This window comes from Mustela erminea, chromosome 12 (genome assembly GCF_009829155.1).
Source record: "Mustela erminea isolate mMusErm1 chromosome 12, mMusErm1.Pri, whole genome shotgun sequence".
Taxonomy (NCBI): domain Eukaryota; kingdom Metazoa; phylum Chordata; class Mammalia; order Carnivora; family Mustelidae; genus Mustela; species Mustela erminea.
In genome coordinates, this window is record NC_045625.1 from 35,034,865 (window position 1) to 35,053,486 (window position 18,622).

Here is an 18,622-nt window from a genome sequence, read left to right on the forward strand (position 1 = left end):
TCCTAGCCAATGCAGTAAGACAAGACAAAAGGAAAAATGTGTTGGAAAGAAAGAAATTGAGTGGTCATTATTATCTGGCAGCAGGATTTTATGTACGGAAAATGAAAAAAGATTAAGATAAACTATTACATACAGTTATATTATGGCTATATAATTACACAATATACATGTGTATAATTAAATAACTTCTAGAATTGGTAATTATATATAAAACCTTGAATAACCAAAGAACAACAACAAAAAAAGCAAGACTTGTATAGAAAATGTACAGCAGTACTGAAAAAAAAGTTGATGATGCAGATAAATAGAAGGATGCATCTTGCTCATACATTGAAGATCAGTATGTAAAGATTCATCTCGAAGATCCAGCCCAACCCAGTCAAAACCTCAGCTGTTATTCCCGTGTATTAGAATGGTAGGTCACTAAGTAGGTATCCCAATGACCAGACATATTTGTTTTTTGGTGTTTTTTTTTTTTTTTTTTTAATATTTATTTGACAGACAGAGATCACAAGTAGGCAGAGAGGCAGGCAGAGAGAGAGGAATGGAAGCAGGCTCCCTGCTGAGTAGAGAGCCAGATTCGGGACTCTATCCCAGGATCCCAAGATCATGACCTGAACCAAAGCCAGAGGCTTTAACCCACTGAGCCACCCAGGTGCCCGACCAGACATATTTGAGGGAATTTTAATATTTTCCTATTTGGTAAGCAGTGTTTGGTGTATTTTTATTTTAGAAGTAAGGGGACTTAAATTACTTGGGTATCTCAGGAGGAAGCTTTTAGTAGTCATTCAGTTTTTCTGTTGTGGAAATTGATTTTAAAGAGCAGTCTTGGAGTCAGAAGTCTCAAAAAGCTCTTTCTACGATCAGTTACTTTGCCTGCAAGTATTGTGCTGTTCCTAACCATATGTAGCTATTTAACCCACTGAGCCACCCAGGTGCCCCCATATGTAGCTATTTAAATTAATCCTGGTCAATTCATTAGATGCCCTAGCCTCATTTTGAGTGCTCCTTTTAGATGGTGCAGATACTGACCATTTCTTTCTTTCTTTCTTCTTTTTTTTTTTTAAATAATTTATTTGTTTATTTGACAGAGAGAGATCACAGGTAGGCAGAGAGAGAGAGAGAGAGAGGGAAGCAGGCTCGCTGCTGAGCAGAGAGCCCAATGCGGGACTCGATCCCAGGACCCTGAGATCATGACCTAAGCCGAAGGCAGAGGCTTAACCCACTGAGCCACCTAGGCGCCCCGATTCTGACCATTTCTATCGTAGAAAGTTTTATCGGACACCACTCCCAACAAGGCTTTGCACATTTTTGAAGAGACACCAAATAAAATTTAGGTGGACTGGGGTTGAGCAAGTATTCTGTTACAATTACCACCTGCCACATTGGGTGGTCAAAGTGGCCCAGCTTAAAGCCTATTTCACTGCTTGAGTGTTTATTAGCAAGATGCTAGCTCATCAGATCATCAGATACAAGAACATCAATTGAGAAGAAATGGCAGTATAGATTTCAAACTATCCAACCTTGACTTGTGGGATTATTGTTTGCATCTAGGGGGACATCTTGGGTTAAGCCCTAAGAGCCCAGGTAGCTAAGATCTTAATCATTTGAGAAGTTTTCTCATGGAGTTTGCCTCACAAAGGATTGGCTGAGGCTCAAGGGGGTTCACATTAAGCTTAAGGATGGAAACCCTGAAGGACTGTAATAGATTCTTGATGCTGAGACTCAGCACTTGATGAATCTGGCTCTTTTGATTGGAGGGCTCTCAGATGGTAATTTCCCTTCCCATTCCCAATTTTTTTCTTCCTTTCCTCCTTTCATCACATAGCTAATACCCAGGTGTACAAGAAAAGTGGTTTCATAGTGGTCTGCATTATATAAGAAAACTTGTGCAGCTGAGGTTCTTCTGGAAGCTAGGTGAATCTGCAGCAGTAGTTGGGGAATTACAAGGGACTCAAGTTAGGAACCGATTGCGTTGGATGCATCTAAAAGTATGGTTGGGATTTATGACTGTGTCCATGGAAAAAGAAAAACCTTTACAATTTGGTTGTAATCATCTACGAATTGGCTGCTTTGGAAGACAGGGTGCTTTGGTAGGAAGGGTCTGCTAGATAAAAGGACTGCGTAGTGGGAGTGTAGGGTTGGGGGAGGGAATGTGTTTATCGGTACCTGTTATAACATTTTAACTTCTCTATGTCCAGGAATTGTAAAAGCTTGTGATTTATTGCTGGAACTTTGCTTCAGAGTTGCTAAGCACCTACTGTTGTGTTTCAGGCTGTAGGTTTGGACCTTGGGCTTCCAAAGCCAAAACAAGAGAGCCAGTGCTCCATCTTATCGATACAGGAGACAAATGTACACAAATAATTACCATGTAGTGTTATTCATGTGTATTTAGAAGATCTTTGAACATCAGTTTAGTCTGATTCCTTAATTTTCTACTGCAGGCAGCTAAGGCCCAGAACAGGAAGGAGACTGGTTTAAGTAGTGCCAGAAGTAGAACCTGGGTATTTTGCCGATTGGTCTACCCTAAAATATGATCACTATCCTTGATGGCATCAATCAGTTTCCTATCTGCATAAAGCCTACTTTTTGCGTAATGCCCCCTTGCTGGCCCAGCTTTCCTCAGATACCACTTAGCTGTCTTTTCCTTGCATTTATTGTGCTTTTATGGTATGTCTGTCTTCCCTTTTTGATCTCGAATGTGATTGGGACAGGCAGCATGCCGCTGTGGTCTTTGTACCCATCTCATTTCCAGTCCTTAGCACGGTCTGAGTAACTGTCAGGTTTAATTAAGCCTTAGAGTTGGACACGTTGGGTTCCGACCTCCTTGCTTCTTTGTTAGACACCTTCGACTTATCACCTTCTTCTACATCAATAAAAATTCCACTTCTGGGTCCACATGAATACATAGTACATTTTGAACTGAGTGAGGTCAGTTACTGTTAGACTCCCTAGTTTTGCAGGAGGGAGACACGGCCAAGAAGCCATACTTAAGGGAGAGAAGATGTGTACGAATTGGGATACACTGTCGGTCCCAGGAGCCGGTTCAGCAGCTTGTGGCCTTGCTGGGCGCCTGGGTAGAGAGGCGGGCCGGGGCGGGGCTGCGCAGGGGCGCTGTGCGACCTGCTCTGTTGCCGGAACTAGTCCCAATCGCGCGCCCGGACGCGCGCAGCGCCGCCCCGCCCCTCCCTCCCCCGCGGGGTGGAAACAAAGGGGGCTCGGCGCGCGGAGCCGAGCCTGGGGGAAAGGGGGCGGAGCGTCTGGTGGTCTCGCGCTTTGTGCTCGCTAGGTCTGTTCCTGTCGGGGGACGAGGTGGGGAGGCGGGCAGCGACCTCGAACGGAGAAGTGGGAGTGCCGCGTGCTCGCGCATCTTGCGGCCTGGCGGCGAGGGGCGTCGCCTGCGCGCGCAGCGGAGGGTAGTGCGCCGGCGCGGCACGCTGTGTTCGCGAGCACCGAGGTGGGGTGCGGCGGGGCGGGACGGTGCCGCGGCCCCGGCTGTTAGGGCCCGGGGGCGCAGAGGATGCAGCCCCCGAGGCGTTAGCGGACTCTGTCAGCTCTGAGTGTGCAGCTGTTTCCTGGCGCGGCCCGTGTGATGGTGCCGGGAGGAAGGAAGCGCCGTGACAGCGCCTCGGTCGGAGCCCGGGTTCCGGGGGTGAGGAGGCCCGGGAACGGCGGAGCTGGCGAGCTGGCCGCTGGCTGGGCGAGCGGTCACAATAGGAGGCGGCGGCCCGGCGAGGAGCCGCGGGAGCAGCCCCGCAGGGCGGAGCCTCTCCTCGCAGGTACTGGCCGCTGCGGTCGTTGGTTCCCGCGTGAGGGCGGGACGGACCGAGTCGCAGGCCGTTGGGAGCCTGCGGGGGCCGCTCCCGGCAACAAGGAGGAGGTGTGGTTGCCCGGTGCTTGGCGGGGCGCGGCCCGGCAGCCGGGCGCTCTTTGTTCCCGTGGCGGCGGCGTGGAGGTGTGGGTGCAGCCAGCGGGATCGCGGGATCGCCGGCCCGCCGTTGCCTGGCAGATGGTCTCTCCCGCGCGCTCTCTCCTGTTTTGCCTAGGCGCAGGTGAAATGATGTCACCCAGGAGAACGCGGAACCCGTTCGGAAGGGTCCTTTCGCGTCCTTCTGTTCTTCGGGTTTCTGGACAGGCTGCGTTTTGTTCTCAGAGGATGGAAGTTCTTCTTTTCAGGGCTGAAGAATGAGAGAGGTTGGTTTTGAGCCAGGAATTTTTCAAATTATTGAGAGCTAAAGAAAATAAAGTTTTTGTTTCCGTGTCTAGGACCTGTAAGAGACATAGTTTCTTCTTTGTGCTGCAGAAGTTGGGTATGCTAATTCTTCCACCATAAATAGCAATGAATACTTAACATATGTCATTGCTGGCATCATGTGATTGCCTTCTCTTAACGTGGCGCACTTAACTTTGAAAATTTAAGTGTATGCAACTCATACTCAATCAGGTTGTTATGTTAGAATTGCAGACCTTTTTGGGATCGTGTTTGACCTTGATTACAGGTGCTATTGTTAATACATTTATTTCAGTTCCTTTAAATAGCAAGCAGCCCTGATAACTAGGCTCAAAATAAAAATACATTTGCACAGTTTCTGTGAAATCAAAACTTTATAAAAATCTAAGGACAGTTGGGAGCAAAGTAAAATTTTTCCTGTCTTCAGACAACATACTGGAAAGGAAGAACTGGGACTTCTATAGAAATAACAATACAAGACCAAATATAGGTGTTAGATGAGTTACACTGCAGTTGGGGCATAGTTGCAGTTAAAAGATGAAATTACTAACTGGATTTTTAAATGAGAATTGTATCTCTTCACATACTCCTTTCTCCATTTCTTGCTAGATTGTAAACTTAGTGGACTAATGTTTCTTTTACTAAATCTTAAATCTACTCACTACAGGAGTTCGTTTTTAAGTTCAGTTCTATAATTTTCTGTGAGACTTAACTCTAAGAGATTTGGTAGACTTTAAATCAATAGTTAAATAAATTTTGCCACAAACTGGCCTTGTGGGCCACAGGGCTTCATCTGCAAAATACGAAAGTTGGATGTAAATGAGGTCCGTGGTCCTTCCACCTGTGATATCTTCTCCCATACTGGAAAGTAGTTTGTCTCTGTATTTGTTGAGGTTTACGTACCCATCCTGTTTTTATAGCTGAACTAAGTTTTCAAGTATTAATCTGAGTAAATGTTGAGAACCTGACTTGAGGGAGGGTAGACGTAAGATGGCATAGACATATAGTTAGACGTGACTGAATCTGTTAGCATCATAATGTGGAATGTAGATCTCTTGTCTCTCTGCCAACAGCTTTGGATGAACTTTTAATTAGATTGCCATACTTAACCTGTGCTCATTTTTACTTTTTTTCAAGGTTGTGGGTGGGAAGTATGGATGAGAAATCCTTGAATAAAAATCTCAGATGGTTTGTATGGAAAGATTTTTGGTCAAGATTATCTTTGTCTTCTAGTCTGTTCCATCTATTTCTCTCTCTACTGTCCTGGTTTTATTTAGGCCACCTTCATTTTGTAATTCACTTTGCTAGTGTTTGTGTTGTGTCTGGGTCTATTTACTAGTTTTAAGATTATTTTCCTATTAACCACATATATCAGGCATGTGTTTTCACTTTTCTGCTTTGGTTAACTCATAGCTTTATTTTTCTCTGTAGAGAGTATACAGATTGTAAACACATTTAAGTGTAGTTTTGGTCTAGTTCATTCATTCAGCAAATGTTAAATTCTCGAAGTGACTGCCTTTGTGGAGGAAATGAAGCAAATGCTTTAATTCTGTATAGTAAATTAAAAAGTAAGAAATTTGAGCAAATAAAGGAAGAGGGACCATTTGCAGTCTAATTTTTTCCCCCAGCCCTTATTATTTCATTCCATGTTCCTTTTTTAAGGACTTCAGCACCTTTCATTCTCTGCTCTCTATTAGAGGGCACTGTTCTCGTTTAGTTATTGTTGAATTGCCCCTTATAAGACTGATCTGAGGGCAAGAATAATTTCTTTTTCCCCGTATATTCATAGCATCTAGTACATAGTAGACATTTGAATTAATTATGCAAAATATTTGAATTAATTATGAATTTTATTTAATAAGAATTGGAAAGAGCTTGGTCACATTTTACCTTTTCAAATAACATGTATATTTATGTATATACATCTTTCATACTGATTTGCCCTGGTTATAGTCTAGACACTTTCCAAATCTGTAATTTTTAGAGATAAATCTTGAAATCTTAAAGAGGTCATTTTAATTGCAATAATAGATAATCTTAATTGTGCTAAGAAGTTACCAGCCTAAATAAAATTATTTTAGATGTACTTCCTTGCTGGGAGAATCCGTGTGCAGGCATATCTAGATGTGGAAGAGAAAGAAAAAAAAAACACATTAAAATAACTTGTACTTCTTATTTTTTCAAGCCTTTATGTCCACCTTCTCAGTTATTGTTATGGTTGGAGACCTCCTTAGTTGCATACACACCCTTGCCCCCTTCTGATTAATTTATGGGACTGTGGGATTAGGGAAACGATGGTGGAACCTTTCAACTATTTTTCACCAAACCTCTTTCACTTGTGCTCCCAGAAAGACATGAAAGGCAAACCTTGTTTGCCTTAACTCAGAAATGGAAATAAGAGTTTGTTTTAAAAAGTGATTGTCCCAGTGCTGAACAGCAGTGATCCTCCTTCAGTAGATAGTACCAGTTCTTAACATGGTTTAAGGCTGCATGATGATCTATCAAGCATGTTACCATTATTTTACTTAGCAAATATTTATTTGTTAAACATTTAGGTTACTTCTAGTTCCCTTTTTTTTTTTTTTTAAGATTTTATTTGACAGAGAGAGAGATCATAAGTAGGCAGAGAGGCAGGCAGAGACAGAGGGGGAAGCGGGCTCCCTGCTGAGCAGAGAGCCTGATGGGGGGCTCGATCCCAGGACACTGAGATCATGACCCGAGCCGAAGGCAGCGGCTTAATCCACTGAGCCACCCAGGCGCCCCATTCCCATTTTATTTTTAAAGATTTTATTTATTTATGTGACAGAGAGGGACAGCGAGAGAGGGAACACAAGCAGGGGGAGGAGAAGAGGGAGAAGCTGGCTTCCTGCTGAGCAAGGAGCCCCTATGTGGGGCTGGAGCCCATGACTCCCGAGATCATGACCTGAGCCGAAGGCAGCTGCTTAATGGCTGAGCCACCCAGGCACCTCTCTAGTTCCCTTTTTAAATTGTTGGTACTGTGATGAACATATTTGTGCATGGAGCTTTCCCCTTATTTGGGGGTATTCATATATTGGCATATAACCTGAGGATTTATCAGATGAAAGATTACTGATTCAGACTGTTCAAATAATTAATAAAATCTACTTGATTACTTTCCAGGAGATTAACATTGCCATCGTGGAAGCAGTGAGAATATGTGGATTTTTAGATAATTTGGATTTGACCTTTTCGTTTTTTAGGAAAACGAGTAAGACTTGGAGGAGTCAACACTAAGCATCTGACTCTTCATCTTCTATTTTGGTTGTTTTGGTCTTTTTTCTCCTCTTCTAATAGGCTGTGACTTGAGTGCTTTTGACCAGTTGGTATGCTGCTAATAACAATGAACAACTTTTTTTTTTCTCCCCCCAAGTAATGTGGTTGTTTTGGAGAAGACTATTTGGCCTTATAGCAGTTTATTTTGAAGAAATGCTGTCCTAGAGGTCATGTACCTACATATTCTCTACCTCACCTTTATGAGAAAAATGTAAATGAATGATGGATGAGAAGGAAGCTGCCGTCAGAAGTGATTTTGGAGGAAGCGAGTTCTGGGACAATATCTGGACCTAAGTCCTATGTTATTTTTAGTACCATGACTGATAATAATTAGACTTTTCAAGACAGAGGTTAAATTGTTGGTTATATTATGGCTTACCACACAGGGAAAGGCCACATTACACAAAAGATGGCCTAAAAAGTATCATATTACTGCTTAAAAGGTTTAACTTTTCTGTAATTTTAGTCTTGTAAAACAGGTGCTTTTCTCTATGCTAGGTGAATTAATCATACAGTTATATGTAAATAGATAGTAAAAATGAAGTGTGGGGAGTTGCAGATTAATCAGTTTACAGGGATGTTTTCTTGGCAGGACTTTTTAAACATAGGTTGCATTCTGAACAGAGACTGAAGTTAACTGTTACCTTCATAATGTTCAACAGTTGTCAGGTTAGAGAAGAATACAGTTCTATCAGTTTCCAGATATGGTATACCTTAAGTAATTTTAAATGAGGAAGATTGAGGAAAGTAGAGAGTTAGATCAGAAATAATTTACAAGGAAGTACTTTTTGAGTACTTAAAATAGCTTTATATAGACTTCGTGGAATAGTTTTTTATAATCCAGTTAGATTACAAAAAAGAATGCTCCTTTTTTGTAATTTTTTAAAAAAGTAATCTCTGCACCCAACATGGGACTCAAACTCAAAACTCCAAGATCAAGAGTTACACATTCTTCTAACTGAGCCAGCCAAGTGCCCTAAGAATGTTAGGCTCAGGTCATGATCTCGGGGTTCTGGGATCGAGTCCCGCATCGGGCTCTCTGCTCAGCAAGGAGCCTGCTTCCCTCCCTCTCTCTGCCTGCCTCTCTGTCTTACTTGTGATCTCTCTCTGTCAAATAAATAAATAAAATCTTAAAATAAAATAAAATAAAATAAAATTCTTAAAGGTGTTTTAGTGGGTTGAGCATGAATTTTAGAGCCAGATAGACTTAACTTCAAATTATGGCTCTGGTATGCATGAGATATGTGGCTTCCCCCCCACCCTTTTTAAAGATTTTATTTATTTGACAGAGATCACAAGTAGGCATAGAGGCAGGCAGGCAGAGAGAGAGGGGGAAGCAGGCTCCCTGCTGAGCCGTGAGCTTGATGTGGGGCTCTATCCCAGGACCCTGAGATCATGACCTGAGCCAAAAGGCAGAGCCTTAACCCTCTGAGCCAGGTGCCCAGGATATGTGGCTTTAATCAAGTCAGTTAAACCTGACTTTCAGTTTGTAAAGATGAAAGAGCCAGTTCAGTTCCTAGCATGAAGTTAGCTATTGCCAGATTTTGCTTAGATAAAAAATGTCTTAATTTCTATTTTGATGATAAACAAGCTCTTCATCAAATTAATACAGCTAAAATTCTGGAGAAGAAACTTTCTTCAGGTGTGTGGTAGAGCAATTTCCATTCTGTTTGATAAATACAGGCCATACTAGCTTTCTCTTGCGTATAACAAATTACCACACATTTAGTACCTTAAAACATGAATCTCTTAAGTCACAGTTTACATGGGGTTAAGCTGCAGGGCCCTGTGTAAGGGATTTTACCTGTCTGGTGCTGCGATGTCGTGAGAGGTTTGATGTCCTCTTCTAAGCTCACTGGTTGTTGGTTCAATATGGTTCTTGTAATTTTAAGACTGAAGTCCCCCATTTTCTAGCTAGCTGTCAGCTGGTGACTCTCTCAGCTCCTAGAGAGTGTCCTCATGTCTCTGCCACATGGCCCTGTTCATATGCCTTCTGACACCATAGTGGTGACCTGCAGGGCCGACAGAAGAATCTCTTCAGGAAGGGTCAGTAAGTCTTTTAAGAGTTTTCTCTAAGTCAGGCTTACCCTGATTAACTTGAAAATCAATTGACTTGGGATTTTAATTACACTTAAATTCCTTCACTTCAGTGAATAACCTTACCATGAAAATGAAGTCCACTCCCTCTATAGTCCTGCCTACACACCGTGGAGGGAGGGATTATACAGGAGATGTGTACCAGAGGTGGGAATCTTGCAAGCCCTCTTAGAATTCTGCCTTACATGGACACATAAAATTACTATATTTGATTTTACCCAGTGGGCGCACCTGGTTTCAAGCCCATCTGTCATTATGTCCTGGTTCTTTATTAACTACAGCATTTGAATATGTTTTTTTTCCATTGTGTTTTTTGTCCTCCTTTTTATAGTCAAATGGAGCTTTTGACCGAAAGAAGTTGTTGTGGGTAGGAGAGGAATATGCTTGAAAATACTGATTTATGAGCAGAAGGGCCAGGGTTTGCCAGAGTTTTTTGTTTTCTTTCATATATATGATTGAAATCTTAAGTTTTCAAAGGAACAAAGAATTAAGGAGAGGAAACCTGACTCCCTGATCTCTGTTTGCCAAGCTAGCCACTACACTAGCAGTTAGAGTGTGTTGCTCAGGCAGACTGCTTCAGGTATGATTGTTGAAGACGGATGAGCTTTCTAAAACACTTTCAAAGGTACCTTGCAAATTATAAGTTTAAGATTACAAAAATAATATGAAACTTACATAAAGGAACAGACCTTTTTTTGTTTGTTCTTTTTAAGGCTTTTATTTATTTATTTGACAGACAGAGATCATAAGTAGGCAGAGAGGCAGACAGAAAGAGGGGAAAGCAGGCTGCCTGCTGAGCAGAGAGCCCGGTGCGGGACTCGATCCCAGGACCCTGAGATCATGACCTGAACCGAAGACAGTGGCTTAAGCCACTGAGCCATCCTGGCGCCCAGGAACACTGTTTTAAGAGAAGAGAATTGCTTTAAAGTGGTAAAAGAACTCCTTAGATTGAGTGAGGAGTCAGGAATGTGAAATACACTTCTTATGAAATCTTTCTGCATGTCTTCAGATAAACTCAAAGGTCCTACCTCTGTTCTAATTTTTGCCTGTATCCGGGCATTTAAAACAGCATCCTATTTGGCTGCTTTGCTACCCGCCCTCCCCCTTAAGTAGAATAAGCTCCTTGAGGGCAGGATCCGTATTTTGTCTTCTTTCCTAACGACTCTTGACTTGGAGGAGGCAATCAGTAAATATTCCTTGATTCTGCACGTCATACTTCATCGTGGTAAAGAATATTAGCACTTTCATACTTGTAGTGCAGAGATAAGCTTTAGCTCATGTTGAAGATACTTTATGCAGCAGTAGTAATGAATTCTAAAGTTAACGGCTCTCAAGTGATTTGTTTTTACTCCTAGGAAGGTGTTTGAAAATAATAGTCTTACATATTAATGAATATAGCTTAATATATTAACCAGCAGGCCTGGTTATCTGTTTACCAGGCTCATGGCAAACCAGAAACAATTTATAAAGGGGCTAAGGAAGGTTATTATAGAAGTATTATTAGTATAATTAGCATGGCACTTAATGATCTGTCTCTGCCTTCCTCTCTGGTTACTTCTGTACTGGATAGCCAAACTGAACATTTTGCAGTTTCTTGACTACACTACTGTCTTTTGCCAGTTACCTCTCTGTAGCATCCAGTGCCTAGCATTATCATAGAAAGGTGATACTCTGTATATTGTACAGTGATTTGCTTTTGTTTCTTTTTCATAGCGTACACTTCTTGAAGGTGGGAAACCATGCCTATCTTCTTAATTCAGTGCTTGTCACAGAATAGACATATGTAAAGGAATGAATGAGACAGTGAAACTGAAAACCAGACAAGTGGTTTAAAGCACATGGTCTTCAATGTAGGGGTAAGCAAGTTCACAAACCTTAACTCCCAAGGGTAGTTCAGTCCACAGCACAGTGGTACAAGTATGCTCCTGATGTCCATGATTAAAAATGCTGTAGATTTAAGTTTATATTACACACAAGTTAAAGGGGATTGACCTGTAGTCAAGTCAAGCATATAAAACAAGCAGTCATTTGCTTGGGGTCTTATGATCTTATCCTTTATTCTTAAGGTCACTAGGTTTGTGTTGAATAGAGCTGAGATGTCCACAGACTCTTCTTTTTTATACCTATGGTCCTTTTAGAAGGTTTGCTACAAATGTTCTGAAATATCTTCTTTGCAAGATCATACAGAAGGTTAATTAAAAAAACAGAATGAAAAATTATTAATCTTAGTGAAAATGGACAGTAATCTTTTTGTACTTAATACGTGATTTTACCTCAGGTTTTCTTAACATGAAGTCTCATCTGTCCTTTAGAACTTTAGAATTAATACCAACAGAAAAGATATTAATAGATATTATTATGGGAAACATAGGAAGGACCTTGCATTTTTGAGCAGTGCTGTTTTGTCTTTTAAAAACGTTTCTGTAAGAGAGATCTGTTGCCAGAGGCAACCTTTGCCATCCTTATATTTGTTTTCATGTTTAAGATTAATTTTTAATTTCTTTCCAGTCTCTGCTAACACAAATACCTAGAAAATCCAGACTGTCCTTCATAGACATGATTCTCCACATTGGTGCAGCTAGCCATGAACTATCCTTTTCTTCTCCCTCTTTTTCCCAGATATCTCCCGGGGCCAATTCAGCACCTCTACCTGGCCATCCTAACAAGGTGATTTGTGAAAGGGTGAGACTTCAGAGCCTGTTCCCTCTCCTCCCAAGTGATCAGAATACTACCGTTCAAGAGGATGCTCACTTCAAAGCTTTCTTCCAGGTTCTTATATATTTACCCTTTCCATACATAGGGCTGAAAGTCACAGATACATTTTAGGTTGTCTCTAGGAAGGCTTAAGACAGATTTCTCAATATCTTCTTTTCTGTTGTATATGGGAATAAGTATTCTTCTTAGAGGACTTCTTCAACATAACTTTTCAGCCAGCTTTTCTGAAGAATGTTTGTCCTTTCTTGAGTTGCTGTTTATCATTTGACCACTTAATATTCTTGTTTTTTGATCTTTTGGTCTTAATCACTTGTCTTAATAGCCCAAGTTCCATAGGAAAGTAGAAGATATGATACATGAAGTTGTGTGGGAATGGAAAAATGGAAGCATGCAAGATATTTTTTAAAGCCATCACTGTTTACTTGCTTAGTGCTCAGAGTTTGATAGTGATGTGTATTTCAAAAAGAACATGGTAGCTTGTCTTCTATCACTTTTGATACCTGTAGGTAAAATGTGATTAAAATTTTTGTTGTTATATATAAAATGAAAATAAGTTAAGGCAGGGACTATCATTAGTTTATTCACAAGATTGCTAGGATGTGCTCACATAAATTACTGGCAACTCAATTTCCAGCCCATTGTTCCTGGAAAAGCATGTTTTAGTAATGGAAGTCAGTATTAGTATTACCAAAAGAAAAGTAGTTAAACAGTTGCTTCTGGATATTAGGGTTGTGGACCAAGGCATAGATTTGTATATGTGTATACAAATCTGAAGTAGTGAGAGCCCCTAACCAAAGCTTGGACTTTTTGATAGAACCAGCTCATTTTCTCTTTGTGTAGGAGTGGTAGGTTGGGGCTTAGGACTAGTTCTGAAAGAAATGCTTGTTTGTGATACGTTAAATTGGAGATATGAAATTTCTGAGAATAGCTTTGTAGGTGATCCATGGCTCTTCAATGTGATATTCCTTGTTGCAGTTTGTGCCAGGTTTTCTCCTTTGCATGTATTGTCTCCTTTGTTTTTAATCCTCCTAATAATAACCCAGTCATGGATGGTTTTCTAGATGAAGAAATAGGCTCAGAAAAGCTCTCTGAGATGCCCAGTTACAGAGCTAGTTAGTGGCAGAGACTCCGATTCAACTTTTTCTATTTCTTGTCTACTATAACATACCACCTTTAGATAACATATTTCTGTAAATAGTACAGTATATGTTAAGAGACGTAGTTATCTGTATTGAATTAAATGGAATATTGACTACTATTTTTGACACAGGATTGGTCTGTAATAGCTTGGTATTTAGTAGTAAACCAGTGGAGCTAAGGAAGATAATTGACTTACTGCTTTCACTGCTGCCACCAGTAAAGTTATTTGATGTTTTCTTTGTTTTCCATACTTTGAGTCTGAGACATTAACTCAGTATTAACTTCAAACTCAAGGAGTTGTTGGCATATGCAATAGATTTAAACATATGTTTTGAACAAAACAAAGAGCCAGTTCCATTTGAGTGTTGCAGAAAGGTGAAAGGTATTATTGTCAAATTTTTATTTATAGCCCTAGTTAAACTTACATCTTACTTTTTTCTAACTTTAAAACAAGGCCCTCAGTGTACTTGGCTCCCAGGGAATACTGGAGATTTTTCTCTGCCCACTTCCTCACCTACCACACTGTTGCACATGAAGCAAAGTAAATCCTTCTCACATCCCCTTTGAGATACTGTCACATACCTTCAGGTAATTCTGATAGTACAATCAGGTATGATTTCTTGTTATATTTCTCTCATTCTAAGAAAACTTAGTTGCCACATGGAAGGGAGAAATGTATACATTTCTTATCCTGGGAGTTACTCTTTTTATGTGTAAGGTTTTCATTCCCTGGCTCTCCCCCAAATTCCTTCCCTCCCAGCCTTTTCTGCTTCCTTCCCCTTGGAAAACTTCATTTGAAATAGATTCATCTACCTCTTTCTTGCATTTCCCCCCCCCAAAGCATCCTCTTTATTCCCTTGTTTTAGCTGAAACCAGTTTCTCCTTAGAGGTATTATTTTCCCTGCAAGCTTGTGCAGGAGTAAAAATAAATAAATAAATAAATAAAAATCGATCCCTTCCCCCCCAAGCATGGGAATTAAGTATGCATCCAGTAAGTGGGATGGTCATAGAGAAGAAGGAAGGTGTTTGGTACTCTCTGGGATCCCTGTTTCCAACCACCAGTCATCTTTGAACAAAAACCTCATCTGTTTTTGAGCTGTATTTGTTATAGCTCAAATATAGTTATATTTGTTCTTGTTTATTAAAGATCTTTGTACTTTGCTTATTTTATATTACTCATAAATTTTACATTTTAAATTTTATATTACTCAATCTTTCAAAATTTGCATGCTTTTTAATTTTCAGAATTATAAAGTATTTCATATATGAAAGTTATAAAGTATAAAGCAGACACATGTATAATTTATAGATTTATTTATTTATTTATTTGACAGAGAGAGAGATTGAGAGAGAGAGATTTCAAGTAGGCAGAGAGGCAGGCAGAGAGAGAGGAGGAAGCAGGCTCCATGCCAAGCAGAGAGCCGGATGCGGGACTCTATCCCATGACCCTGAGATCGTGACCTGAGCTGAAGGCAGAGGCTTACCCCATGAGCCACCTAGGCACCCAACAGACACATGTATAATTTAAAAAACACCATCTATCCTAAGTCAACCATTACCAATACTTTAGAAATACTCAAATGACCTTTTACATCTTCTTGCTGTCCCATACCTGTGCCTTGGGTAAAACTGAATTTTGGGGATGCCTGGGTGGCTCAGTGGGTTAAGCCTCTGCCTTTGGCTCAGGTCATGATCTCAGGGTCCTGAGATAATCCCTGCATCAGGCTCTGTGCCAAGCAGAGAGCTTGCCCCTCTCTTGCCCCTCTCTCTCTGCCTGCCTCTCTGCCTACTTCTCTGCCTACTTGTGATCTCTCTCTCTGTCAAATAAATGAAATCTTGAAACACACACACACACACACACACACACACAAATTCTGAATTTTGTGTTTAATACCCCTCACTTCTCTAAGTGGTTTCACTACATGCAGTATCCCTCAGTTTCTGAACTTAATATAAATAGTATCAAACATTGTATTTTTGTCATTTTGAGATTCAGCATTGTTGGTGCATGCTGCCATGTAGTTGACTCATTTTCCTTTCAGTATTTCATTTAATATGGATATGCTGATGTTAATGTTACTCAAATTTGCATGCTCTTTTTGATGGACATATCTAGTAGTTCATAGTTTTTTAGTTTTTTTTACTATTACTACAAGCATTGTTGCCATGAATATTCTTATATGTGTTTCTTGGTTGATATCAGTTGATTTTTTTTTTTTTTTTTAAAGATTTCATGAGAGCGAGGAAACACCAAGGGTGGGCAGGGGCCGAAGAGGGGGAGGGAGAAGCAGACTCCCCACTGAACAAGGAGCCCAGTGAGGGGCTTGATCCCAGACTGAGCCACCCAGGTGCCCCTCACCTGATACTTTAATTTCCGTAAAAGTGACGGCTTTGTGTATTTATTATTCTGGATTTTTGCATAGAAGAGGTATAGATATAAGCACATTTGCATCTCTATTAAAATAAGTCTATATTTAACATTAGAATCAAAATACCCCCTATAATTGTTCTAGAAATTTAAAGTATAATTAACATTTAGTAAAATTCATTCTTGTAAGTACAGGTTTGTGACTTTTGACAAACGCATACAGATGTGGAGCTACTGCCACAATCAAGATAGTAGAACAAATTCGTCTCCCGGAAAGATTCCCTCTTGTCTCTTCTATCTACCCCTTATAGTTTTGAAATTATTAGTTTCTGTGCTATCAACCAATTCATTGATTGTGATCGAAGATAGGGTGCTTTCATAAAACAGGTACATTGTGGAGAATTTCGATTTCATGTCAAGCACAACTCTTGATTTCGGGGTATATGTGTGTGTGTCCTAATGATAGCTGTGTGATACTTCATTTTGTAAATTTATGAACGTTAAGTAGGCGATTGAAATTTTCATAATTTATACACAGAAATAGGTTTCTGAAAGAGAAGACTGCTGTAAAAAAAAAAAAAAAAACCTCTAGCAAATTTAGAGACTTAATAAAAATTTCAGCCAAACTAGAAGAGTTTTATGATTTTAGAAACCATATGAATTTAGGATAACCAGAGTTATCCTAAATTCATAAGACAGATTTTCAAAAAAAAGACGGGTGAAAACTTTTTTGAAAATTGTTATAAGGGACAATATGCCATAATAGATACTAAATCATATTATAAAGAAATAGCTCCATGTCAATGGGCTGTTTGTTTTTAAACATGGTGGATGTTTTTCAGTCCCCGTCTTATGGGACCTCTCAGTTGAGTCTTTGAAACTCCATTCTACTGGCTTTTCTCATGACATTTCACTTTCCTTTCATTAGCTGCTCAGCATAAAGTATTAAGAATTGAATATTGGGCTTCCCTTTCTATGTATAAATTATTTGGGGAAATTCTGTGCATGCCTGTAACTTCATTAACCTACCATCTATCTGTATACTAGAAACTATAACTTCTAGTCTCTGATCTTCAGCTGTCTGCAGCACAGCTCCATCTCAGAGGTATCTCAGGGTATCTCAGAGGGATCTCTTGATTTCAGGTTGTTCTTAATATCTTCTCCGTTTTCATTGTTTTCATGTTTATGCTTCAGGTTTTTTATTTTAACCATTGATTTGTCTTTACAGCTTAAAATTATTATAGTTACAGATTCATGATGGATAAAATCTAGTGCTCTGGTGAAATTAATATACCATTTAGAAACAAATTACAACATCAAGGTAAATAAGTTTTTGTGAACCAGTAGTATTTTGTGTAATTAAAAATTAAGAAAGGGATGACTGGGTGGTTCAGTCAGTTAAGTGTCCCAACTCTTTTTTTTTTTTTAAATATTTATTTATTTATTTATTTATTTATTTATTTATTTGACAGAGAGAGAGAGAGAGAGATATCACAAGTAGGCAGAGAGAGAGAGAGAGGAGGAAGCAGGCTCCCCGCCGCGCAGAGCCCGATGCGGGACTCGATCCCAGGACCCTGAGATCATGACCTGAGCAGAAGGCAGCGGCTTAACCCACTGAGCCACCCAGGCACCCAAGTGTCCCAACTCTTAATCTCAGCTCATCTCAGGGTTGTGAGTTCAGGCCCCGCACTGGCCTCCACGCTGGGCATGGAGTCTCCTTATTTAACAGGATATTTATATGTCATTCAAACTTGAGCCATGTAGGCATCCCTAAACTCCCTTAGAGAGGCCTAGAAGATGGACTGCCAGTTATGGCCAATGATAGTAACATCATATTTTCACACAATGTTAGATTCTGTTCATGATGAGACTGCAATGCTATACCACTGGAGTACCTTTCTAAGCACTCAGTGCACATAAAAAACTATTTTTTTGGCGTTCCATGAAAATACAAAAACTGGGGGGTGCCTGGGGGGCTTAGAAGGTTAAGCCTTTGCCTTCAGCTTGGGTCATGGTCTCAGGGTCGTGGATTGAGCCCCGCTTCAGGCTTTCTCTGCTTAGTGGAGAGCCTGCTTCCCCACTCTCTCTCTGCCTGCCTCTCTGCCTACTTGTGATTTCTCTCTTTGTGTCAAATAAATAAATAAAATCTTTTAAAAAAAAAAAAGAAAGAAAGAAAATAAAAGAAAAAATACCACAAACTGGGATCATATAAAACTTTTTTTTTTTAATGCATGCTTTTGAAAACACAATATTTGAAGCCTTTCCCCTCCCCCCACTTTTTAAAAAGATTTTATATATTTTGTTTGACAGAGATTACAAGTAGACAGAGAGGCAGGCAGAGAGGGGGAAGGGAAGCAGCTTCCCTGTTGAGCAGAGAGCCCGATGTGGGGCTCGATCCCAGGACCCTGGGATCATGGCCTGAGCAGAAGGCAGAGGCTTTAACCCACTGAGCCACCCAGGCGCCCCTTTTTCTCCCCTCTCTGTGTGTAAGATAACATCCCAGGAAAATGTGGTTTTAGTCTGGTATGAGTTTAGATTTTATTCTGTAATCTTTTGAGCTGGGGAATATCAGAGCTGTGCGTTAGAAAATTGAAGTCCAATGTGAAATGTGAAACCGGACTATGCATTGTGTCATTCAAGGGCAGTGTAATCATTCAGCTGTCTTCCGTTAGTCTTAACTAATAGAAACACATCAGTGTGTAGATACAGTTTAAACAAAGAACTTCAGGTTGTGGAGGACTAAATGAGAGAATATACAGAGATCATTTTATAAGTCA

General features: G+C 40.3%; 1 protein-coding gene across 16 annotated transcripts in view; it reads left to right on the plus strand.

Annotated features, from left to right (window-relative positions):
* RNF38 (ring finger protein 38) overlaps window positions 1-18,622 on the plus strand; it is a 140,527-nt gene that overhangs the window by 85,857 nt on the left and 36,048 nt on the right. For 2 of the 16 annotated variants that reach the window (XM_032306386.1, XM_032306393.1), the window contains one exon: window positions 12,242-12,391. The exons of 2 other annotated variants lie outside the window; for them this stretch is intronic. In XM_032306386.1, coding sequence (XP_032162277.1) covers window positions 12,242-12,391 — 150 coding nt within the window. 12 more of the 16 variants (XM_032306388.1, XM_032306395.1, XM_032306390.1 and 9 more) reach the window with 11 other exon arrangements.